Source organism: Vicugna pacos, chromosome 1 (assembly GCF_048564905.1).
Source record: "Vicugna pacos chromosome 1, VicPac4, whole genome shotgun sequence".
Classification (NCBI taxonomy): Eukaryota; Metazoa; Chordata; class Mammalia; order Artiodactyla; family Camelidae; genus Vicugna; species Vicugna pacos.
Genome location: NC_132987.1, coordinates 62,542,451 through 62,568,603, shown reverse-complemented (window position 1 = coordinate 62,568,603; position 26,153 = coordinate 62,542,451). Strand labels below are relative to the sequence as shown.

The following is a 26,153-nucleotide window of genomic DNA, read 5'->3' as shown; positions in this document are numbered from 1 at the left end:
TTAAAGTCATGATTCTTTATTAATCTTTACACAGGAATTAAGAAATAAGTAAACATACAGTAGTAGCTCAACTCCTTTCAAAGTTTGTGGTATTTTACACACCTTTATGTACACCAAATGTATAGAAGCAGTATAGGAATCTGAGGAAGCCACAAGGTATTTCCAAGAAATGGTTTCCTGAGGCCATAGTCTCCTGTCATCTGGGAACTGTGACAGAGAGGAACTTATGAGCAGGGGTTTCTTGTTACACGGTGCTGTGGACACATCTGGCAGAAGAGAGGTCAGTGGAGTCTTCATGAGTAGACAGAAGGTAACTGCAATTTACTGGACGCCGTATGTGGGTACTTATGGTCGCACAAAGTCACGGGATAAAGTGAAACTCTCTTCAAAGTGGGACTGGTGGAGTGGTGAGGCTGCAGGATAGCCAGGAGAAAAGAACTATATCACTTATTAAAGTTCATTTTTGAATCATGGCCTACACCAGGCGCTCAATGTGTATTACTTTCCTTCACTCTTGATAACGACTCCATTAGTTACATTGATTCCCATTTACAAATTAATTTGAGGGGGAGCATATAGTTGTGCTGATGGTCCAAAACTTATGCACGAATTACTAGGCCCATAGTTCAATTCCTTATGGAATAAATATTTGTGAACTAAGGAACCTAAGGGCCATTTAAAAGCATTCTTAGCTCTCAGGCCCTACAAAAATGTGCAGCGTGCAGATTTGGCTAGTGGGTCACAGTCTGCAAATCTCTGTGCTAGGGCTTTCAGTTGAGGCCTTAGTGTGTTCAACAGGCTTCCTTTCCCTGGTAGGACCTGAACTGTTCTTGTCTCATCAGCACCTTGAACCTGATGACAACTCCTCTCTGCTTTTCAGAGGTTTTCAGCCTTTTGGCCTCTGTTCTGAACAGTTTCAAAACTGTGATTACCTCTATGGGAAAGCCAACCTTGTGTTTGATGACCCTTGTGTCACTCTAGCTTCATGAGATGGCCAAGAGCTCTGCCAGTTTCTCTGTTCACCAGCAGCAGCCCTGAGTCTCGTCCTGCATTCAGAGTAGGCACATGCTATGAGCGAAAAAGTGGTTGCAGACATCAGTTCACCTCTCAAGTCTTCCCTCTCTAGTCTTAGCCCCTAACTTAGTCCGCATTGTTTCAGTAGCTTTCCGATGCTTTTAAGTAGAAAATTTTACATTTTTTTAATCTGGCTTTTCTTATTATTTTCAGCAGGACTACAGGTTTGCTGCAATGCTACCTGAAAAGCCTCAGATTTGCTTTTCAAATAATTTTAAAATAGTACATTAAAGCCAAATATATTCAAATTCATTTATAATACTATTTCCAAAAATTCACAATGCTAATTATTTTCTCACACTGAAAAACCTTCCTGAACTACAACTCTTAGAATTTAAAGGCAAAAAAGGACTATCCAGAGTGGTGCAGGCTGAGATGCGTAAGTTTCCTTTATCCTGCAATATTTTAAGAACATTTAAATTTTGACTGATACAACAGATTCAATATGACTGAAAATTCAAAAAATATAAAAGAACAATAGCAAAAAGTCATTCTTTCATTTATATCTCCCAGTCACCCAGTTTCTCTCCCCACTGGCAACACTGTCTCTCTTGTTCATACATGTATTTCTCTTTTTTTGGACAAATGGTTGCTCACTATATATGCTATTCTACAGCTTGTATTTTCGGTTTACTCTGTATCTTACCGTTCTTTTCACATCAGTAAAGTAGGTTTTTTGTTTGTTTAATTGCAGTATAGTATTCCATTGTACCATCATTTATTTGGTGTGTATTGATATGATTAAGGTTGTTGCTAAGCTTGTTATTACAAACAATGCCATACAAAAGTATTTTGTGCCATTCTACATATATGTGAAGACAGCTTAATACAGGAAGAATTGCCAAGGTTACCTCTCTAGGAATTTTAAATTTTCTATTCATACCAGGCAACATATAGAAGTGCCTATTTCCCTACGCTCTTGCCAAGATTCAAACAAACAAACATGTATCAAAGCAAACCCAAAAAAACACCTTTATCTTTACTAATCTGAAAGGTGGAAAAATATATGAGCATTAGTGTAAGTGATATCATGCATCTTTTAACACATTTAAAAGCCATTTACATTTCCTTTCCTTGAACAATGTTTCTTGGGAACAAACTTCTCTAGTTTTCCTTCTGGGTTGTTAGTCTTTTTCTTAACGTATTGGCAGATACTTTATTATAAAGGAAATTAGCTCTTTGTGATGAATTGCATCTATTTCTCCCCTAGTTTATGTCTTTCAATTTTCCTTTATGATAGTTTTTGTTATGCAGAACTTTTAATTTTCATGTGTTAATTTTTACCTGTTGTAAACCACAGTCCATTTAAATTTTTAATAATTATTTAAATTTCCAGATTCTCAATCTCTGCAGTTTTAGAACTCCCTGAGAAATTAAAGACTCTCATATCCCTTCCAAAGAAATGGGAGAAGTATCCATACATTCTAATGACTGACACGAAACATTTACTAGTTTCTCACAAAAATGCATAATTTCTCAGAACGACTGAGAAATTAAACTTTATCTTAAAACCAACTTTAGTCAGAAAGATTTCTTCACAAATAAGTAGTTAGATATGTAAATCCTAAATACATTACACTATTTTTCCTCCTTTTTTGGTCATAGACTATTCCAGGAAGATTTAATTACATAACTTTTGATTTGCGGCATTACAACAATGCCTACCCTAAACTGTAAAGTGAAATTGCTCTTAAAAAATATTGGTTTGATGAAAAAACAGATTTTAGTCTATTTTAGACAAATCTGGTTAGTTTCTAACTACATTTCATTTCAGCACAATCATTACTCAGAAGGCAATCACTTTTGAGAAAGGGCAAACTAAATTTTAAATCAGCATCAGAATTCTACCCATAATTACCCAATCAATATTGAAGTGGATGCCGTCAAGTATGCAGATTTCAGTTACAAAATTGGAGGAAAAAAACCCTTAATAATGTATAGAAATACTGATAAATTTAATCTTGAATTTTTACCTGTAGGACATTTTATTGTTATTTACCTTAAAAGGATGGCTAACTAGACATCAGAAGAAATGCTGTTAAAACTATTGTTTGTTTGCTCTAAGTTGTTCACATTAATGAAACATAAGATCAATAGTCTAAGTTAAATTCACAAAATGAAATTGCTGCCTTCTGATTTAACTTTCATGGGTAAGACAGGGCCAAACGCAAGTATCATACTTTCTATTTTTGTCCATAACACAAGTAAGTCAGTATCAATACAAATGATAACATAAGGAAATAAATACATGGTTAGTCAGGTTGTACAACGTAGGATACTGTGATGTAACTCTCAGTAAATTCCCATTTTTCCCCTGGAATAGCAGATTAGATACAATGGTGCAAAAAGCCGTAAAAACTCGTATTTTCTGTGTCATTTAGCAAAGAAAGGACTAGGAAGAAGACTTTGCCAAACAACACATGCTACTCTATTTTGGACCCAGTTGTCTGATCATCTACTCAGTTCCAATGCTTCCAAACTGTCAATCCAGCCCACTCAGCCTTATCCCAACTCTTAGGCCCTTTTGTATCAAGAATCTCGCTTCATTTCTATCAGTTAATCCCTAATTTTCCAGAAAACTCTGATTCTTCTGACTTCATGTTGATTCAAATCCATTTTAAGTCAAAGAAAATGCTGTAATACTTAAAAAAGTAAAGTGGAGATACAAATTAGATTACTTTAGTGTTACGGAAGATGCATTTCATGAGCTCTGCAAATACATGAGAAAGTTGCAAGAAACTTAGATTTTAAACCCTGCCTGGATTCCTTAACTACTTGGTTATACTATAAAGTTGCTTTAATTACTAGGCAGGACAAAAAGTTGAGCAAAGGCCATAAAATATGCATTTTTAAGGAAATGCATGGAAATGATTTCTTGGGAGTCAGCCAAGGCAATTATATCCATAAGGACTGTCAACTTAGTACATCACAGTTACTAAAAAAGGAAAGGAGCGGGACTCTTGCTTACCACTGAGTTTGGCAGAAATACCTTCGTACATTTCTCCCTTATAATCACAAGGACCGTCCTGTAATTGAGGACAATGAGTGTGCCCACAGAACAGAATTAATAAAAAAAAAAAGTTAAGAATCTACGATAGAGAGCTTCACAATCCAGCTTTACTAGATCATAAAACACTCCCTTTACCCATGCATTACTTTGTGTATCTCTGAAACATCTGAAAAATACTTTTCTGTGACTTACTAGGCTGTAGGGAATGAGCAGTTTTAGGCACATTACCATCATCTCTAGTAGAATTTGGTATCTTTTTTCCATTAACTGAACGTTTAAACTGGATCTTTAAAGAAGGTTGCCAATTTTCATTTTTTGAGCCTCTCCGAGGTTTTGGATGCTCTAGATCAGTTTGTCTTTTGAAGTTCCTATCTTTGGAATTCTTCCTCTGTCCGTTTAGTAATCTGTCTGGGGGTGAGGATGTAGCACGTAACTGATATTCATCTGGGGATCCTTTTTGCCGGTTTGGCCTCAGTCGTTCTTGATCCACCTCTTTCTGAAGCTGTAATGCTAATAACCTGTCCTGTTCTTCTTGTTTATGTCTCTCAAAAAGTAGATGTTCCAAATCTATCAGTTTTTGGGTAAAGTTGATTTCTGTGTCCTCTTGGTCTGAGGAAGCTCTGGGGAACATTTTTCTTCTTTTTGCAGAAAAACATGGATCCCTGGCTCCTTCAAACAAAGATTCCTGGTTTTTTCTTTTGGAGATATCTTTATTGATCAGTAGGCGAGACTCCTCATTTTCTGTCTCAACTGTGTCATTTCTAATTATCTGTGTCATATCAGATACAGTACACCCACTCTGTGTTTTGCCACAAGGTTCATCTGCAACTTCTCCAGAGTAGGGAACTCTGGCTTTAGGTTCCTCATGATTTATGACACATAATTCTTTACCATGATTGCTTGATCTTGTTTCGACTTTTCCTTCAAGGCACCATTCTCTACCACTGGCACGTAACTGAGGCATAGGTGACTCCACTGAAGATTTTGCACATTGTTCTTGAATTTCAAGGCATATCTGAGGAGAGAGTATTGGCATATCTTCCTCCATTTCTATGTCTTGCCATGTAGGGCTCTTTACATCACTGCTGTCAGTTTCCTGGAGAAAACAGAAAAAGACCAAATAGGGGGAAATATCAAGTCATAATATGTAAGTCTAATTACACTGATACTATAGCAGAGCTGTCATCATAAGGTAATTATTATTACCAAGAAGGTATATTAATTCTTAATAGTATTTCTATTGTGTGCCAATTTAGACTAAGGTATTTCTTCATTTTCATTCCCATGAAAACCTATAGATTAAAACCCACAAACTAGTTATATATATAGGGCCAGGAGCTGGCACCATGACCTGACCTCTCACTGTATAAATTTCCTCTACCCTAAAGGTTTTTAATCCCTTTTTGTGTCACAAATCATCCTCCCTTTGGCATTTTTGTGAAGCTTACAGACCTCTTCTGAGAAAAATAGTTTTAAACATAAAAATAAATACATAGGATTATAAAGGGAATAATTTATAATACAATTATTAAAATCTTATAATTTATGATGTAATAAAGCTTATCTATTAAATACATTAAATATTAAGATCTAGTGGCAAGTCTAATAATTTATAATATTGGAGGGATGAATATAAATGATACTTTAAGAGATCTTGCAAACAAATGTAATGTGATTAAAAACCTGTGCTTTCTACTGGCAATAAAGTTACAGGTACTGATAACAGTATTATGGTTTGCTGCCAACATTCATAACTAAAGGAAACACGAAAATGAGAGGTCAGGCAAAAATGAAAACAACTTTTTCTTCTATCTAAGTTCATATGTACTCCATGGATTCTACTCATAGACCCTAGGTTAAGAACCCTTGCTTTAGCCAGTATAATTCTTCTTCTCACTTACAGGTCTTAGTTTTGACCATGTGAAAGCCTTAAGAAGAAACGCTTCAATGAGAATTTGCTCCACAACAAAAATTACTCCTCGTTGTTGGAGACCTTAAATCTGTTTTTTTTTTTTTAACACCTACTTTGCTTTGCATTTATCATCACTCGTAACATTTCTTATGAATCAATGTGGTTTGGATTGGACAAATTCTAGGCTGCTTACTTGATTTTGCTGTGAATATTAACATCAGGATAGGAAAAAAAATCCCAGCCCTAGAATGCGTCTTCCATCAGTCCTTAGTTCTAGTATGAGCCAAACTATCTGGACTTGAATCCTCCCTCTACTCCCTCTACTTAAGGGACTTCGGGCGTCTCTTATCTCTGCATACCTCAGTCTTCTCAGCTATAACTGGGCACAAGAAGGATACCTTACAGAGCTAGTGGTTGGATGAAGATTAAATGTTGGTGTTATAAAACCACCTGGCTGAACTGAAAAAATTTTAGGAACCCATGAGTAAAGGGTTAACAAAACCTCTTCTCTGTAGGAAATTGACTTTGGTGTCAGCTCATCTTTCTTCATTCTATTTGCTTGGAAACCCGATAAAGGGGGAATGTCACATGTGTTACTAGGCCACATAGCTTATGGTAAAAATGATCCTTATTGGTGAATTGCATCTGTATTAGGAGACCTATGAGTGGTCTATAAACATGTTGCAGGAAGCCAAAGCCTGGGGCTTCTTAAAGTAATTTACAACTTCTTTGACTGGGTGTGCCCTTTACCAGGACCCCTGGAAGCTATACCTATGAATTGTTACAGTAAATAACTGACTCTTATGGGGCATGGGACTTCTGAACCTGGGTGGTTACTATACTCTTCTGCATGATCTCATTTCCAGGCCATCACTTAGAAGCTCTGTAGTAATGACTCTTGTTGAACAGCGATGCCTGATGCTGCCCTACTAGCATGCTTTGTTTTCCATCCTGTAACCTTTTAAGGGAAGCTGGTACCAGGGGTAGCCTATCCAGTTTTGTGAATTTGATTATCTAGGTCAGGGATCTATAAACTGTGGCCGATAGGCCAAATTCAGCCTGCTGCTTGATTTCATAAATGGTTTTAATGGAACAAAGACAAGCACATTCGTTTACATATTGTCTGTCGATGCTTTCACATGACAACAGCATCACTGGACAGTTGGGACTGAGACCCAGTGGGCTGCAAAGCCGAAAATATTTACTATCTGGCTCTTTAGAGAAAAATTTGCTGACTCCTAGTCTAGGTGAGTCTAAGACAATTAAGAAATAATGTTCCATTTAGTACAGTGACTTTAAAAAGAAGTTAGGAAATGACAAGTGTTAACAATTTATAGCATTAGTAAACTTGCTAAACCGAGAACATCTGTAGCACCCACATACCATAGACATGGAGTTTTTCCTGTCTTCTTGTGCAACTTCAGACTGTGATGCTGACCCAAGTTGAGATTTAGGTGACAAATATCTTAAAAAAAAAAAAAGTTTCCCAAAATCAAATGCTTTAAACACAAGTGGCATGTACCACTAGCTACCAGTCTGTGAGTCTATTTTTTTGTTACGGAATTGTCATTTTAGATATATTTTCAGCCTGTCTTCTTTATCTGATACGGTATTTAAAGCCTTCTAAATGCTACTTCAGTCACATCCCGTAAGTCTTGACGTACAATATTTTCAGTTCTATATTTCTATCAAGATTTACTCTTTAGCCAATGAGTTACTTGGTACTTTTTCTTAATTTCAAACACTTCAGTAAGCTTTTTGTTAATTATTTTAAATTTGATTCATATAACATAAAATTAACTATTTTAGAGTGTACATTTAGTACAAAGTTGTGCAACCAACACTCTATCTTGTATGTTGCTGTTTTATGTAAGAATTCTTTATATATTCTAGAGACTAGACCTTATCTGTATTTAACTTTGTTTTAACTTTAATCCACTAGTTTCTCAGTTTCTTCTATTTCTGCTTTTAAATTCATAAGTTTAGTCTTATATTTCTAGTAAATTTTTATCTTTAAATATTTCAAAGTATCTATTTAGATTCATTACAGTTACATTCTTTAAGCAGTAAAGTACTATATCAATATGAAGTATCTCTGCTTTTCTCCTTTCAGTGGTTTTTCTCTTGATTTCTACTTTGCATATCAGCATTAACAACACTGATGTTGCGTATCTTTTTTCTCCCTTAATAGCAACCACTTCCTTTAATGCTGCCCTCTTCCCGCCAATCTCCATCTCCCCATCCCAAATCTCCACCACCCCAAATCCTAAATTTCTATGAATTTTGGAAGGATGTAAATTACCTGCACATATTTACGCAGTTGAACCAAAAGCCCTTACATGTTTGAAGTCTAGATTGTAGTTGATAAACTACAGTTGATAAACTGTTTCAACTATGAATTACTATTGGAAAGCTTATACACTCACAGAGACATCAACTCTTCCTACTGCTAGGGGGGCGTTGTGGGGCAACTAAATTTGCTCCACTATTGACTACCTGACTCATTTGTTTTGTATAGTAGAGAAGAAATATAATCCATAAACTGGGGAAAAAGAGGGTATGGGGGATGCCAAAATTGTAAACTCCTTCAATGAGGATGACCTTACTTGGGACCAGTTTTTCTCACTTGAATCTAAGCCAAGAGAAAAAGGAATCCAATTGATTAATTTTGAGAAAATAGGAACAACATGGAAATCCTGAGCAATCAAGATGAAAAAAGCTTCACATCTCTGTGCTTAAGATGCACAGGATGTGAGCATCTCTCTTAGTTTCACTTTACTCTTTACTCAAGCTTAGACCATGTGGAGGGTTTTCATGCAGGGTTGATGGATCAATTTTGATCAACAGTATACTCTATGAACAAAAATCTACAGTAGGTGGTCAATAAATAATCGATAGTCATGTTCACTTACTTCTGAATATCTCCAGTGTTTATTTGTTTGTTCTTACTTTTCTTTTGTGATTTGGTTGTGACTGGATCAAATTTTCTGAAATTCAAGGGTGAAGCCAAGATACTTCCCTCACAGAAATTGTTCTTGAGCAACAGAAAAAGCATAAAACAATTTTAAAATAAATTATTAATTTGACTAATTAAATCAGAATCCACAACAGAATTTTTCAGAAATTATGCTATGTTTAAATTCTGTACATTCTTTGAATAATACTGACCATGTAAAAATTAGTATGAACAAGATTAAGTTTACCTAAGTTGGTCTAAATTCATTTTTACTCTACATTATAAACACAAAGAGCATGATGATACTAATCTCATTAGCTGATAGTTTCTGCTAATTTTTCTAATGAATAATTTCATGTATTTATAACTACCGTAATCTGTAGGGAAAAATTCAAAGAGCTGTGACTATACCTGGAATAAAAGTCATTTTATGTAAAATAACTTAATCTGGGGATTTAAGGGCATACCAATAAATATCATGAATATTTACTTGTGGTCCTAGTCTCATAAGTTTCTTACTACACCACTGGAAAATTTTTTTTAAAAAAGGTCAGCAGTGGCCTTGAACCACCAAACTTTTACAAGTAAACCAAAAATTATTCTAAAATACCAATAGATCTGCTCTTATAATCCCCATGTGAAAACAAGAAGAATTAGAATTAACTCTTGAAATACAAGTAAAATTGACCTCAGATTTTCCTGATATATTTTTTCTTTCCTATCCCATTTGTTATTCTTTCGGCCTGCGTCTTTTATTTAATTCTCAATTGTGTACCATTCCGAAGCTATCCCACTTATATCTTAAAAGGAAATATATTTTTAAAAAGGGCATATAATCTAAAACTTAGGTGTATTATTATGAATGGTAAGCCTCTCAAAAATGGAAAAAACAAAACCCCAGTTCTGGATATGCTTCATTTTGGTAAATATATTTTAAGATATTTGTTGTTTGAAAGCAGAGGAATTGTTTTTAAGAGGCTCGAGCCTGAATGCATGTCACACTTCCCTGGATGCCTCTGGGAATGGTATCGCCTAAATCCCATCCCCAGGGATTCTGATTTAGTAGATTTAGTATAGGAGTTTGCATTTTAAAAGAACCACAGGTGATTCCACCAGGTTCTTTCAAATCACTCAGTCCCCATTGTATCCTATGGTCTTAAAGTATGTGTTTTATCATCCTTTCTTAGTTCATTGTCCCCTAGGCAGTAATTTAACTATAGCAAGATTAATAAAATCCAGGTTTTATGTTACTAAAAAATTTAATGTGCTTCACTTGCAAAAAGTGATTTGCATCCATGCAAATGCCATTACTAGAAAAGAACTTTAGATAGACTATATGTAGTAATACAAAACACCTCTAAGAAATATCATGTGAAGAAGGTCAGGAAAAAAACAGTGTGATTCACACATTCTTTTTAGGTTAAAAAAAAGTTATAAGAAACTATTAATAGTTTCTTCTGTATAACATAGGGAACTATGTTCAGTATCTCGTAAAAACCTTTAATGAAAAAGAATATGAAAACAAATATATGTGTGTATATGCATGACTGGGACATTGTGCTGTACACCAGAGACCAACACACTGTAACTGACTCCACTTCAATTTAAAAAAAAAGAAAGAAAAAAAAGAAACTGTTAATAGTGCTAACCTTTGGGGAGAGTGTCTGATGTAATGAAAAAGGAATCAGAGTAAAGAAGTGGGAGGGAGAAAGAAAACTCATTTTTCACTGAATAGCTTTCCTACATAACTGAATGTACTGACAACTTATAAAAAAGGTTTTTTTAAGTATACTTGGATTAGGGCAAATGTGTAACAATATGCAAAAAAAAACTTTTAAGTAGAGTAAATAATGTCAGAAATAGTTTCTAGTTATGGTGAACAATTCTTCAGGCTGTTCAAAATCACCTAGGAAAAGCAATAGGAATATTAACACTTCAAAGTTTTTAAAACTTACAATATTAATGCTTAGCTTTCTTGCCAGCTCTTCATCACTTTTCAGTTGTTCTTCCATCTCTCTCTGCCTTTTTTCTGCCTGCCTTTTTTCCTCTTCTTCCTCCTCTGCCAGTAATCTCTGAATGTATTCTTCACTGGCTTTGTTTTCTTCTTCCTCATTGGCTCGTCGCTCTGCCTCCACCTTAAAAATGATTAATAAAGAACAATTCCTCCCTGAACTTTTTAGTGTATCTATAATATTTCTTAATAAGAATAATAGAAGTAAAAAAAATGGCAGGAATTAACATATTTCAAATCCAGTGCAAATCTGGAGAGACAAATTTCTGTAGAAATGTCCACAAAGTCTCTTTCAGGAGCCTTCCCCAGTCAGTCCAATGGAACCTTGATCAAAGCCTCATCCTTCCTCGCTTCAGTCCTTATCACATTTTCCATTACACTGTAACACATTTTTGGAAGTGTTTCTAGGTAATACTTTCCCTCAATTAATGGAAGGCCTAACTTTGGCCTAGGTTTCTGAACCAAACCCTAGCAAAGCAGATGGAGTGAAAAACTAACTCAAACTAATCAGGGTCTATCCTTGAAGTTGGGATGAATCCTGAAACACAGCAGGCAGAGTGGAATGTTTGCTGAAGAAACAACCATAATGGTCATTATATGATTTACAAATGAAGAAACAGACATAGAAAAGCAAATAACTTTCTTAGATCAGTAAATGCAGAGTGCAGACTCAAACTCAGCTTTGAGGACCTAAGGCCACCCTTGTGGTCATTTAAACTATACTTTCTGAAAGAAATAATCTAAGAGCCACTTCAGGAAGCTAAAGGATTTGACTCAAGAATAAGTCTTTGATCCAATTTAAGTGAAGGAGACATGAGGAAAAGTTTGCTAAGAAACTTGTAAGTTTTCTTGCTGTTAAAGGAAGGTGACTGAAGAGCCTGCTGCTTCTCCCTCTGCACGTTGTGGCACATGCACCTGCGGTTCAGAACTGTGCAGCTATCTTGCTGTTAGCCTGAGGAGAAAGCCAGCTGACAGAAGTTAGCAAAGAAACGGAACTAGAGCTCTGGATGAAACCAACCCTGAAGCTGTTACTACCACTGGAATTCCAATAAATTACAATTTTCTTATTGTTTAAAGGCAGTTCAAATTAGATTTTGTTTTACCTGTACTCCAAAGCATCCTGATAGAACGTGTTCTCATTACATTGTTGTAAGGATTAAATTATTCCTTTAAAACCCTTACTGAAGGACTTTGTTTAGACAATATGCTGACACTTAACTATCGTAATTATTTATTAGTTCTAGACCTCACATGATCCAAGACAGCAGCCACTAGCTACATGAGGCTACTGAGCAGCTGAAATGTGACTATCCAAATTGATATGTATTACAAGTACAAAATACACAACCGGAGACTAAATAAGAAGAAAAGTAAACTCTCTCATGATTAATTTATATGTAACTATATAATTAAGATCTAATTATATAATCTGACATGTAATTATATAGGTAATATATAATTAATTTTTTTCATTTTTTATTGAGTTATAGTTTACAATGTTGTGTCAATTTCCAGTGTAGAGCCCAATTTTTCAGTTATACATGAACATACATATATTCATTGTCACATTCTTTTTCGCTGTTAAGCTACCACAAAATCTTGTATATATTTCCCTGTGCTATACAGTATAATCTTGTTTATCTATTCTACATATGCCTGTCATTATCTCAAATTTCGAGCTCCCAGTCTGTCCTTTCCTACCACCCTCCCCCTGGCAACCACATGTTTGTATTCTATGTCTATGAGTCTGTTTCTATTTTGTATTTATGTTTTTGGTGGGTATTTTTTAGATTCCACATATGAGCATTCTCATATGGTATTTTTCTTTCTCTTTCTGGCTTACTTCACTTAGAATGACATTCTCCAAGGACATTCATGTTGCTGCAAACGGTGTTATGTTGTTTTTATGGCTGAATAGTATTCCACTGTATAAACATACCACATCTTCTTTATCCAGTCATCTGTCAATGGACATTTAGGATGTTTCCATGTCTTGGCTATTGTAAATAGTGCTGCTATGAACATTGGGGTGCAGGTGTCTTTTTGAAGTAGGGTTCCTTCTGTATATATGCTCAGGAGTGGGGTTCCTGGGTCATATGGTAAGTCTATTCCTAGTCTTTTGAGGAATCTCCATACTGTTTTCCACAGTGGCTGCACCAAACCGCATTCCTACCAGCAGTGTAGAAGGGTCCCCTTTTCTCCACAGCCTCCCCAGCATTTGTCATTTGTGGACTTTTGAATGATGGCCATTCTGACTGGTGTGAGGTGATACCTCATTGTACTTTTGATTTGCATTTCTCTGATAATTAGTGATATTGAGCATTTTTTCATGTGCCTATGGATCATTTGTATTTCTTCCTTGGAGAATTGCTTGTTGTCTTCTGCCCATTTTTGGATTGGGTTGTTTGTTTTTTTCTTATTAAGTCGTATGAGCTGCTTATATATTCTGGAGATCAAGCCTTTGTTGGTTTCATCGTTTGCAAAAATTTTCTCCCATTCCGTAGGTTGCCGTTTTGTTTTGCTTATGGTTTCCTTTGCTGTGCAGAAGGTTGTAAGTTTAACTAGGTCCCATTTGTTTATTCTTGCTTTTATTTCTATTGCTTGGGTAGACTACCCTAGGAGAACATTTTTGAGATGTATGTGAGATAATGTTTTGCCTATGTTTTCTTCTAGGAGGTTTACTGTATCTTGTCTTATGTTTAAGTCTTTGATCCATTTTGAGTTTATTTTTGTGTATGGCATAAGGGAGTGATCTAGCTTCACTGATGTCCATGCTCCTGTCCAGTCTTCCCAACATCATCTGCTGAAGAGACTCTCTTTATTCCACTGTATATTCTTGCCTCCTTTGCCGAAGTTTAGTTGACCAAAAGTTCGTGGGTTCATTTCTGGGCTCTCTATTCTGTTCCATTGGTCCATATGTCTGTTTTTGTAATCAATACCATGCTGTCTTGATTACTGTAGCTCTATAGTATTGTCTGAAGTCTGGGAGAGTTATTACTCCAGCCACTTTCTTTTTCTTCAGTATTGCTTTGGCAATTCTGAGTCTTTTGTGGTTCCATATAAATTTTATTATGATTTGTTCTAGTTCTGTGAAATACGTCCCGGGTAATTTGATAGGGATTGCATTAAATCTGTAGATTGCCTATAATTAATATTTTCTATATTGATTTCATAATAAAATATTTTAGATATATTGAGATAAATAAAATATATTAAAATTAGTTTCATCCTTTAAAAAATCTTAAAAATGTGACTAGTAGAAAAATTTAAATTACATATGGACTCACGTCGTATTTCTAGGGGACAACACTACTCTACACTAAGCAGGGTGCAGGAAGTACTAAGGCTCTCTTAGTACAAGTGAAGTTCAAAGGCTTCACTGTAAGCACCACTCCCTCTCTTCCTATTTAGGGACTTCACAATTAGCCCTTTATGCTCTCATCTAAACACATTGTTTGTGTTCTCCCAAATTCGTATGTTGAAGCCATAACTCCCAATGTGACAATATTTGGAGGTTTGGCCTTTGGAAGGTAACTGGGTTGTAAGGGTGGAGTCCTCATGAAAAGAAGAGACACGAAAGAGAGGATCTCTCTCTCCCTCTCTGCCATGTGAGGACACAGTGAGAAGGCAGCTGTCTACATGCCAAGAAGCAGGCCCTCGCCCAATACCAGATCTGCCATGCCTTAATTTTACGCTTTCCAGATCCAGAACTGTGAGAAATAAATGTTTGTTGTTTAAGCCACCCAGTTTATGTGTTTTTGTTATAGCAGCCCAAATGAACTAAGACACCCATAATCTACCACCCTTTATGTTCAAAGCTTCAGGGAAATTAAATAAACTAAAGCTAGTTTTTAACTACTTTGAACAATGTAAAAAATGGAGTCTTTATAAAGTACATTAAAATTAAGACTTCAATATATACTATTTATAGAAGCACATAAAGCTGTACATAAAATCTGAAACTGAAAACACAGCAGAGAATTCTTCTAAAAAAGAACAAGTATTTAGTACCGACCTTGCTTATCTCCTCTTCATATTCTCTTCTTAATTCCCCAGGTTTACTTAACAGGCGAACTGGCTGATAGTCATCAACTGTTTCAGATCAAGAAAGAAAATTATATTATAGGCAACACAGGAGTCTATGGCTAACTTTTATTTTCCATTAAACCTATATTAACATAAAAATGTGAAATTAAAATAAATATACAATTATTAACAGCTATAGCAATATTTTTTATAGAGTTCCATTTTAAAAGAAAAACCAAAGGTTTTCTGGTTCAAAATGGCACATGAATATATATACTTGGCTCTTTCTCTAGAAGCCATTAAAATAATAGTAAAGGAGTTTTTAAAAAAGTAATCCTACAATTACAGAAAACACATATTTCTTCAAAAAAGATACATACATATAGCCAAAAAGCACAAGAAAAGATGCTCAACATCACTATTCATTAGGGATATACAAATCAAAACTACAAAGAGATAGCATTACATACCTATTAGAATGGCTATTATAAAACATTGATCTCAGACTTCCCAGCTCCAGAACTATGAGGAGTAAATTTCTATTGTTTAAGTGACCCACTCTATATTTTGTTACAACAGCCTAAACTAAGATAGATGTGCAGAAATCAAAGTTTGTTTTATAACTGGTATCCTCACAAAAAAGGGGAAATTTGGACACAGACACACAGAAGGAAAATGCTGTGAAGACAGACAGTGACAACACTGTGTGAACACAAAGGGTTGGAGGGATGCATCTGTAAGCCCTGGAATACCCGAGATTGCTGGCAAACCACCAGAGGTCAGAAAAAGTCAAGAGTTCTACAGGTTTCAGAGGAAGATTGGTACTACTGAGCAAATTTAATTTAATTGGGAGAAGAAATTGTTTCCATGATGACAAAAGCAGAGTCAAAATGAGAGCTGGAAGAATAATTTTATAAACCACTTAACTGTTCAAGTTAGATTTTATTGTTTATTTTTATTTTTGGTCCAATATTGGACATTCAGTTTTCTAATTAACTTGGATTTTTCCTTCAGAGTAAAATTACAAGTATAGTGATAAATTTCCTTTAATGAATTCTGTCTGCTTTAAGAACAGCACTCACCATAAGAAAGCAACATTAAGTATGGTGGGAACATTTAAGTGATTTATGATAGAAATTTTAGAGTTAACCAACATAAGCACTGTTGGCGAGCTGCTTTCGACAGATGGCAAATATCGACTGTCATACTCACTTTTAGTCTATAAAATGGATTTAGAAATTGTTTAAGAAATAGCAAATAATTGCTGCTACGTAATTTGTTGCATCTTTGGTTGAAAAAGTTACTGATCTTAGTTTAGATTTACCTGTGAACAAATCAGTAAGTAAACTTTAAAAATCTCAGTAGTTTCATTAAATTTTTTAAAAAAATTACAGTTCTCTGCTTACTACAGAGTGAGTAGTTAAGCATCTGTAAATTGCATGTTCCTTTCCTTTGCCCATTATTGTAGTGTTTCTCTTAATCTGTAGTTCTTGTTATATTCTAGATGTTAATTCTCTGTTGATTTAAGCATTTGCAAATGACTTCTCCCAGTTTGTTGTTTTTAACTTTGTGACGTTTGTTATCATATAAAAATTTTGTTTTAGGATCTCTTCTGTTACTCAGGAAATCTACCCTATCTTAAGATTCTGAATTTATCACTTGTATTTTCTTCAGTCACTTTTAGTTTCCATTATTTTTAACTCACCCAGAATTTGTGTATGTTGTTGCTGGGATTAGAAAATAATACAACCACTTTGGAAAATTATCTGGTAGTTTATTTTACAACCAAATATACATCTACTCTATGACTAAGAAATTCTGCTTGAGTATCTGCCAAGGAAAAATGAAAACATATGACCACAAAAAAACTTGTACAAGCATCTTCACAGCAACTTTATTCATAATAGCCAAAAGCTGGAAATGGCTGATGCACCATGAACTGGACAACAACCAGAAAAGTACAGTAGAGCAACACTTAAAAAGAAATAAACTGCTAATAACCAAAACACGGATGATCTGGAACATTATACTAAGTTAAAAAAAAAAACTGCACAAAAGAACACACACTCTATGATTACTGTTACAGGCTAAACTGTGTCACCCTCAAAAGATCTGCTCAAGTCCTAACCCCTGTACCCAAAATGCGATCTTGTTTGGAAACAGGTTGTTGTAGACATAACTAAATTCGTACTGGAGAAGGGTGAGCTCTTAATCCAGTATCTCTGGTGTCCTTAACAGACAGAGACACAGAAATGGCCATGTAAAGACCCACAGGGAGAGTGCCATGTGACTATGGAAGCAGAGACTGGAGTTATGCAGCTGTAAGCCAAGGAACACCATGGACTGTCAGCAACACCCAGAAGCTAAGAGAAAGGCATGGAACCAATTCTTCCCTGGAGCTTTCAAAAGAACACGTGCCTGGACTTCTGGCCTTCAGAATTGTAAGAAAATAAATTTGTTATTTTAAACCACTTAATTTGTGGTAGTTTGTTATGGCAACCCTAGGAAACTAATAAAATTCTATTTTATATGAAGTTCTAGAACAGACAAAACTCACCTATGGTGGGAAAAAATAAGTGGTTGACTTTCGTGGGGGTTGAAGTAGGGATTAACTGGGAGGGACATGAGAGTAATTTCAGGTGTGATGGTAAGGTTCTCTATTTTTATAGGGGTTTGTTATATATTATACTTAAGTGAACACTCAGTGAAGGTACAATTAAGATTTGTACATTTCAATGTATGTAAAATTTTATGTTAGAAGAAAAAATTATAATATTGATCTCTAATAATATGTGTACTTCTATGTATATTTAAGGGGAAATAAATAAAAAAAGTAAGAGATTGATGGATGGCTGATGAAAAGATATATGGCAACAAGTACAGTAAAATGTTAACTATCACATCTGGTTATGGATATGAGAGTTCACCATAAAATTCTTTCAACTTTTCTGTATATTAAAAATTTTTTCCCAATAAAATGCTGAAAAAAATGTAACTATATTATCAAAATTTCTTGAAAGATAGGAAGGAAGGGAGGGAGGGAGGGAAAGAAAAACCAAGTGTTGGCAAGGATGTGATGCAACTATACCTCTCAGACACTACTGGTGGGAGCATAAATTGGTAAAATGATTTTGGAAAACCACTTGGCAGTATCTCCTAAGGCTCACCCTACCTGTAACACCCACCAAGGAATGGTCTTACGCTCTACCGAACGTTCAAACTCAGAAAATGACCCATAAGGCCACACTTGGCATCAATCTAACAGCATGCAAGCAAGGAAGCCAGGTAACCTTTGCTCCACAGAAGCCAACATCTCTTGTAGCAACAATACAGGCACAGGTTCCCCACAAGGAACATGTCCAGTTACAATGGTCACTACACTTAAGAGACGCACAAAGTATAAAATCCCCAAAAGCATTATAATTCCTCTTAATAGAGAGGCAATCTGTCAATCAGGGATAATTATGACCACAAGCAATGCTAGTTAGTAACATCATGGAAATTCTTATTCTCATTAGGTTTTGGGGGGAACAAAGCTTGAGATCTAATCAAAGAACAGATTCTCAAACAGCACAGGAAAGGATTTAACACCTTATCCACATTCTATGACCCCCAAATCTCACTCTGTATCCAACAGAAATGTAGACGTGTGTTCACCAAAGTGCAAATAAAAATGTTCACAATAACACTATTCACAACAGCCAAATAGGACACAGAATTTTTCATTGTTTTCTCTACTTAATATCCATACAACATAGTCTACATAGCAATGAAAATAAACTGTAACCACATGTATCTCACAAATATAACCATTAGCTAAAGAAGCCACACACAAGAGCACAGGATTACATTTTTTAAAAGGTTCAGAAACAGGCAAATGTGACCTATGGTATTGCAGGTCAGAACAGTAGTTACAGGAATGGTGAGGGCCACTGAGAGGATTCAGGAGTTCTGGGAAAGTTCTGATCTTGATCACAGTACTGGTTACACAGACATGTTCACTTTGAAAATTCACCGACCTGTAGACTTATGATTTGCACACTTTTTTAAAATATAAATTTTACTGAAGATTACACATCTAGTAATGATAGGGTTCTGATTTACACCCAGGCAATTCAATTATAAAATTCTTACTGTTTTGTTTTTAATCAGCTGGGGTCTATTTTCATTTTAATTTCCACTTGTTTGTTACTAGAACAGAGAGACACAATTGATTTTTATATAATGACTCTGTATCCTGTCACCTCGATAAACTCTCTAAACCTCACTACAACTTTCTAGTTGTAGTTTTTTTGGTAAATATAGATCTTTCTGAGGTGGGAGGTGTTCCCTCTCTTCTATTTTCTGAAAGAATGTGTGTAGAGTTGGTCATATTACTTCCTTAAATACTTGGTAGAATCTACAAAGTGAAGGCACCTGGGTCTGGAGTGTTCCTTGTGGAAAAGTTTTTTAATTGACTTAAATTTCTTTCATATATTTAGATATTCAGGTTATAAATTTCATTTTATGAAAGCTTTAGCAATTTGTGTATTTCAAAATATTTCTCCATTTCATTAGACTGCAGAATTTATAGAAACAAAGTTGTTAATAAAAATCTCTTACAGTATGGTTTGTACACATCTGCATATATGTTATGCTTCAATAAAATGTACATGAAAAACAACTTGGGGAATTAACTTCCAGAACAGCAGAGTGAGATCTGCAGACCTGTTCTTCAACAAAATCACCACAACTGGAGAAAGGTATAAAAAGCTGGTTGAATAAAGTCCCTGGAAATTGTCCTAAGAGCATACAGCAAAAGAAGAAACACTTCCCTCCCAAATCTACTAAATCTCAGTAAGAAAAGTGAGACTCTGTGGCACGTAGGCCACAACCTGCTCTCCTTAGCTAACTCAACAAGGGGGAAGCTCCACTCCAAGGGGCTGTAGCCAAGACAGGGCTCCCTGTTTCTCCATTTCCCAGTCAAGGAGTACAGCATCCTCCAGGAGGAGCAGACTACCAGCATTTCTCACCCTTTCCAGCTCAGTGTTGCAGAGCTGAGTGAAGCTGATGGCAGTTTCCCTTTCCCTATTCACTTCACACTCAGGCACAACAAGCAGAGAATACTGGGGCCCCAATGCCTTCATCACAGAGCAAACTTTTCACTCACAGAGCAAAAGGTTCTTAGGAGATGCAAGCCAAGGAGACCAGAGACTACTATGCCTGTCCACTGACTTGTTCCTACAGAGAGAAGCCATAGTCTCTGCCTCTAGCTCCAGAGCACTGGCTGAGATTTTGCCCAGGTAAAGGGCAACTGAGAGCACCAAAGATTTCCTTCAAAGAAACTGACTTTATTTAGAACAGAATGTGGATTAGTTCAATGCCAAGGGCACTCTTGAAAACAATACCAATTATAGTGGTAAACACTTAAACAGAAGGCCAGGTGGAGTGATGTCAGCAAAGTGGCAGAGCAGGCAGCTCCAAGCTCTCATTCCTCCATAGAAACATCAAAAAACAAGCAGATTCCATATATGATATCATATGGTATTCTTCTTTCTGTTTCTGGCTTACTTCACTTAGAATGACGATCTCTAGGTCCATCCACATTGCAGAGGACACTAATGAACTCATCTACAAAACAGTAACAGACTTGCAGACATAGTAAACAATCTTATGGTTACTGGGGGAAAGAGGGTGGGAAGGAATAAATTTGAGAGTTTAAGGTTTGCAAATGTTAGCCACTATATATAAAAATAGATTAAAAAACACAAATTTCTTCTGTATAGCACAGGGAACTATATTCAATATCTTGTAACAACCTTTAGTGAAAAAGAATATGAAAACAAATATATATATTTGCATGACTGTACACTAAAAATTGACACTGACTATACTTTGTATACTATATTGTAACTGGCTATGCTTCAATTAAATAAACAAACAAACAGAAACTACCAGAGTGAACATTGTAAGAACTCTGGAAAACAAAGGTTTATAGCAATCAAGAAAATGGTGAATCAAGAAAAAGACAACTTCAAAATAGTAGGAAAGTTTTGTGACACTTGTTCTTGCCCCAAGCCCTCCTCAGTGTAGTGGCAGTCTTTAAGAGGGAAACCCACATCCTCAGAGTGGGACACTGGTTCCTGGTTTTGGAGGAAACAGGGCAGATCCAGGGAACGACACAGTCTCAGAAAACATCTGAGAAGACACTGCGCTTTCACCTTGGGCTGATCCTCAGCTCAGTGCAAGCCTGCCTAAGTACTGAAGGACAGCCTCAGCACTGAGCCAACATGCCAGGACAGAGAAGTGCTTTTTGGTTTTGTTCCCTACCTCGCTGACTTCTGACACTCAAGAAAATCTGTCAGAACACTAACTGAACACAAGTTAACACACAGACTCAGTGACCACACACAATAAGGAACAGCCTTTGCAAAAACAGTTTGGGAAATTCAGTAACAAATGAACTATTATTACAGCCTTCAACAATCAAAAAAATGGTAAACCCCAGAGAAAGGGCAGAATCTTGATACACAGAGTTACCACATTATAATATTCAAATGTCCAATTTTCTCCAAAACAAAACCAAACCAAAAAAACCAGTCACAAGGCATACTAAGAAACAAAGTTTGGACAATTCAAAGGAACAAAATAAATTAACAGAAACCATCCCTAAAGAAGTTCAGACAAGAGACTTACTAAACAAAAACTTTAAAACAACTGTCTTATCAACAAATGGCACTGGGAAAACTGGATATTCACAAGTAAAAGAATGAATTTGGATCCTACCCTTAAACCATATAGAAAAATTAAATCAAAATAAAGATCTAAAACTACATGTAAAGCTCCTAGAAGAAAACGGGGGAAAAGCTTCATGACAATGGATTGAGCAATGATTTCTTGAATATGACACCAAAAGCAAAAGTAACAAAAGCAAAAATAGACAAATGGGACTATATCAAAGTTAAAAACTTTTGTGCATCAAAGGACACAATAGAGTGAAATGGCAACCCATGGAATGAGAAAAAGGGTTAACATCCAGAATATATAAGAAACACCAACTCAACATAAAAACAAATAACCCCATTAAACAATAAGCATAGGATTTGAATAGATATTTCTCCAAAGAAGACATACAAATGGCCAATAAGGACATAAGATGCTCAACATCATTAGTCATTAGAGAAATGCAAATTGAACCATGGTAAGATAGCATCTCTCACCCACTGTATTAAACGGGTGTGTTAAAAACAAAAGCCCAGAAAGTAAAAAATGCTGTCAAAGATATGGAAAAAAGGAACCCTTGAACATTGCTGGTGGGAATGTAAATGGTGCCCCTGCTACCGAGGAGTGTGGTAGTTCCTCAAAAAATCAAAAAGAATTACCATATGATTCAGCAATTCCTTTCTGGTTACATACCCAAGAGTTGAAAGCAGGGACACAGACACTTGTACACCAATGTTCATAGCAGCCTTGTTCACAACAGCCAAAAGTGGAAGCCAAAAGGTGAAAGTAACCCAAGTACCCACTGACAGATGAATGGATAAATAAAACATGTTAAATACAGACAATGAAATATTGTTTAGACATAGAAAGGAATGAAATTCTGAAATATGCTACAATATGGATGAATTCCAACATTAATTCCAAAACTAAGTGAAAGGTGGTGATCATTTTGTAATGTATAAAAACAGCGAATCACTGCTGTACACCTGAAACTACTGTAAGTTAATTATACTTTAAGAAAAGTTGCCAAATTGTCCTGGAAAAGAGAGGAAAGAAAGAGGGAGGAAGGGAAGCAAGCAAGCAAGAATGAAAAGCAAAGAAAGAAGCCAGACACAAAAGGACAAATACCTACTATGATTCTACTTACATGAGGTAACTAAAGTAGTCAAATTCATAGAAACAGGAAGTAAAATGGTGGTTGCCAAGGGATACTGGAAGAGTGAATTGGGGAATTATTGTTTAACGGGTATGGAGTTTCAATTTGGGAAGATGAAAAATTCTGAGTAGGGATGGTAGTGATGGTTACACACCTATGTGAATGTACTTAATGCTACTGAGCTGTATACTTAAAAATGGTAAATTTTGTTATGTATACTTTGCCACAATTAAAAAAACACATACTAAGATACCACTTTACACCTAGGATGGCTACAAAAAAATTTTTTTAAAAAAGAAAAAAGTTACAAGTATTGGTTAGGATATGGAGAAACTGGAACCATTATAAACTGTGGTGGGAATGTAAAACTACAGAAAACTCTGGCAGTTCCTCAAAAAGCCAAACATACAATTACCATGTGATCCAGCAATTCCACTCCTAGATATATACACAAAAAAACTTAAAACATATTAAAAAATACTTGTATATGAATATTCATATCAGCACTCTTCAAATAGTCAAAAGGTGGAAACTACCCAAATGTCTATCAATGGATGAAAGAACAAAATATAATATATCCATAGAATATTATTCTGCCCTAAAGAGGGATGAAGTACTCATACATATCACCTTGCATAAACTTTGGAAACATGCTAAGTGAAAGAAAGAAGACAGACACAATAGATCATACATTGTATGAATACATTTATATGAAATATCTAACAAGCAAATTCAGAGATTAGAAAAACGCAGGGCAGTGGTGTGGAGGAAAGAATAGGTAGTAATTGCTTAATGGTTAAACAGTTAGGAGTGATGAAAAAGTTTTGGAAACATAGTGGTGATGGTTGAAAAACACTGTGAATATAATTAATGACACTGAATCATACATTTTAAAATGGTGAAAATGACAGACTTTACCACAATAAAAAATTCCAGAAAAGGGCAAGTACACCAGAGCATATGCACCACATTCTAAGCCCAGACAAGAAACACTGCATGACTTAACTGATCACGTAAGTGATCAAGCTGCTAGAGTCAAGTATTCAGTTTGGGGCTTAATGTATAGTTTGTAGTAGAATCCACGTTATGGAGGGTTTTGAATAAAAAAGAATGAACTACATGGAACTGCCACAGAATGATAATTGAGGCTCACTGGATGCTTAAGAAATGCAGACATAACAGGCAAGCAAGCTAAAGAAAGTAATTGAAAGTGAAAAAAAATTAACACAGGAATCCAGTAGTTTCCTTATTTTTGCTGTTGCTATACTATGACTATTGCTCATCTGTGAGTATTTACATAATTTTTCAAATGACTTAAGACTCTAAGCAGGCAATTCTTTTGGTTTTGGTTTTCTTTCCATTTTAACCCAACAAACACACTGGGTTTTACTTACCTATTTCCTCTGATTCCTGCCCAGAGGCTCTAAGCTTGCATTCCTTTGAATAGTGTTTTTGAATTATCTCCCACAGTTCCATATTGACAAGAGAATTTCTTCGGGTATGGTACCGAGTCCACGAAGAGACCCGGCGGCGACAGAAGGGACAGCACAAATTTGCCTTTTCGACAGTTGATTGGAAACATGATTTACAGAGCGTGTGGTTACAAGGCAGTGTTACAGGCTCGATCAGAATTTCCACACAGATCTGGCACTGGCATTCCGACAAGGAAGGGATGGCGTCTTTGGGTACAGCCATTTTAATATGCTAATAAGGCATATTCAACATCAACACCTGAAAGAGAAAGAATCGTATTTCCGGCCCAAGTACGGAGAAAGCAAATTAACAATATTGTGTTTAAATATTATGCCCAGCAGTCTTCCAGAATTCAGAGATTGGGAGAATCAAACGTCTTGAAGCAAAAAGGCATTCTGCGGACCAGGTAAACAGTACGACCACAGAAGGCGGTGTGTTTGTTCATGTTAAGAACATGGGAAAGAAAACAAACGAACGCTGGCTGCTTCTGGGCATTAACAACCGTTGCGGCAGGGCAGACGGCGCGCTCTGGCTCTCTGGCGCCGCAGAAGGCACGCGCCAAGTTCCCCTCCTCCCTCTTACCAGGTGAGGATGCTCCCTTAGCTCAGGGCAGCAAAGCCCGCCGGCCACCGCTCGAGGAAGAACGCTGCTTCCGCCCGGACGAAGCGCTGCGATGGAGCGGGACTTCCGTTTCGCCGTTGCCGAGGGTCCGCGCGAGGCCTTCCTGGCGCTCTGAGTCCGCCGCTCCTCTCTCTTCGGTCAGCCATAAAGCCTAAACTTGGCGGCGGTGCCGTAGCAGCGCCACAAGGGCTAGTGACGTCACAAATGCCCGCCAAAACGGCCCCTCCCGCCTAGGGAGCCGACCAAGGGCGACACCACTAACGTACGCCGGGCGGGACTTCCGGGGCCTGCGCACACCGCCCGTCCCGCCCTCCGGCCGGGGAGAGGACCCTCCTCTTGCGTCGCAATCACTGCAGCTTCAGTTTGGGTGGAGTTTAATTTCCCGCAGTGATTTCTACTCCCAGAGGTGCGACAACCGGGGAGTGTCGCAAGACTGGTCTCTGAGCAGAAAAAGGGAACCCCCAAAACAAATGAAAAACGGAACAGTAATTTTAAAAATTGTTCCCTCAGTTCTCTTCAAACTACCCGCCTGTTTCTGTTAATTTGTAATTAAGCCTCTTAGGTAGCTTTTCAAAGTTGTTGGAAAAGCATCTCTGAGGTTGATCTCAGAGAAAGGCTGTGGTCAGAGAACCCGCAAACTTGCTGCAATTTAACAGGCACTTGGAGAACAAACTGCAGGGCTGCTAGGATCCGGGGGCTTAGCCGACATGTGCATCATTTATAAGCAAATACTTTGCTGTTAAATTTCAGTCTAGCGCAATCAAAATTAGAATCGAAATAAAAAGGAAAATATTTAAACTTCTAATGCATTTTGAAAGAAGTTTTTCCACTTTGATATTAAGTTCTTGTACTGACAACTGATCTTACTGAATTGAGTTGTATGGGAAAAGTAGGTTTTGGCTAAGAAAATGATGGGGATTAAATAAAGACTATGATTGTTAGTACCTGTGAACCAAGTCTCATAGAGACAGAAAGTAGAATGGTGGTTGCCAGGGGCTGGGAGAGTTACTGTTTAAAGGGTACAGAGTTTTACAAGTTCTGGAGATGAATGGTGGTGATGATTGCACAATTTTATGAACCTAGTTGATACTACTGAACTGTCCACTTAAAAATGGTTAAGGTGGTTTTCATTACTGCACTTGACTAGTCTTAAAAAATAAATAAAATTTTTAAAAATGGTTAAGGTGACAAATTTTATGTTATGTGTATTTT

At 36.4% G+C, this 26,153-nt stretch overlaps 1 protein-coding gene across 5 annotated transcripts; it reads right to left on the bottom strand.

Moving 5' to 3' along the window:
- RNF168 (ring finger protein 168) lies at positions 1 to 25,168 on the bottom strand. 5 transcript variants are annotated; one of them, XM_072963339.1, is made up of 9 exons: positions 24,903 to 25,168; positions 24,242 to 24,578; positions 14,979 to 15,055; positions 10,908 to 11,087; positions 8,909 to 9,030; positions 7,380 to 7,461; positions 4,277 to 5,180; positions 951 to 1,068; positions 1 to 413 (listed from the first exon to the last, which is right to left on the bottom strand). In XM_072963339.1, the coding sequence occupies exons 2-9, from the start codon at positions 24,540 to 24,542 to the stop codon at positions 386 to 388; spliced, it is 1,812 nt and encodes a 603-aa protein (XP_072819440.1). In that variant the 5' UTR covers positions 24,543 to 24,578; positions 24,903 to 25,168; the 3' UTR covers positions 1 to 385. The 5 variants fall into 5 exon arrangements, with proteins under 5 accessions (XP_072819440.1, XP_072819451.1, XP_072819459.1 ...); XM_072963350.1 differs by having other exon boundaries at positions 4,313 to 5,180; XM_072963358.1 differs by lacking the exon at positions 951 to 1,068.
- Between the last annotated feature and the right edge of the window lie 985 nt (positions 25,169 to 26,153).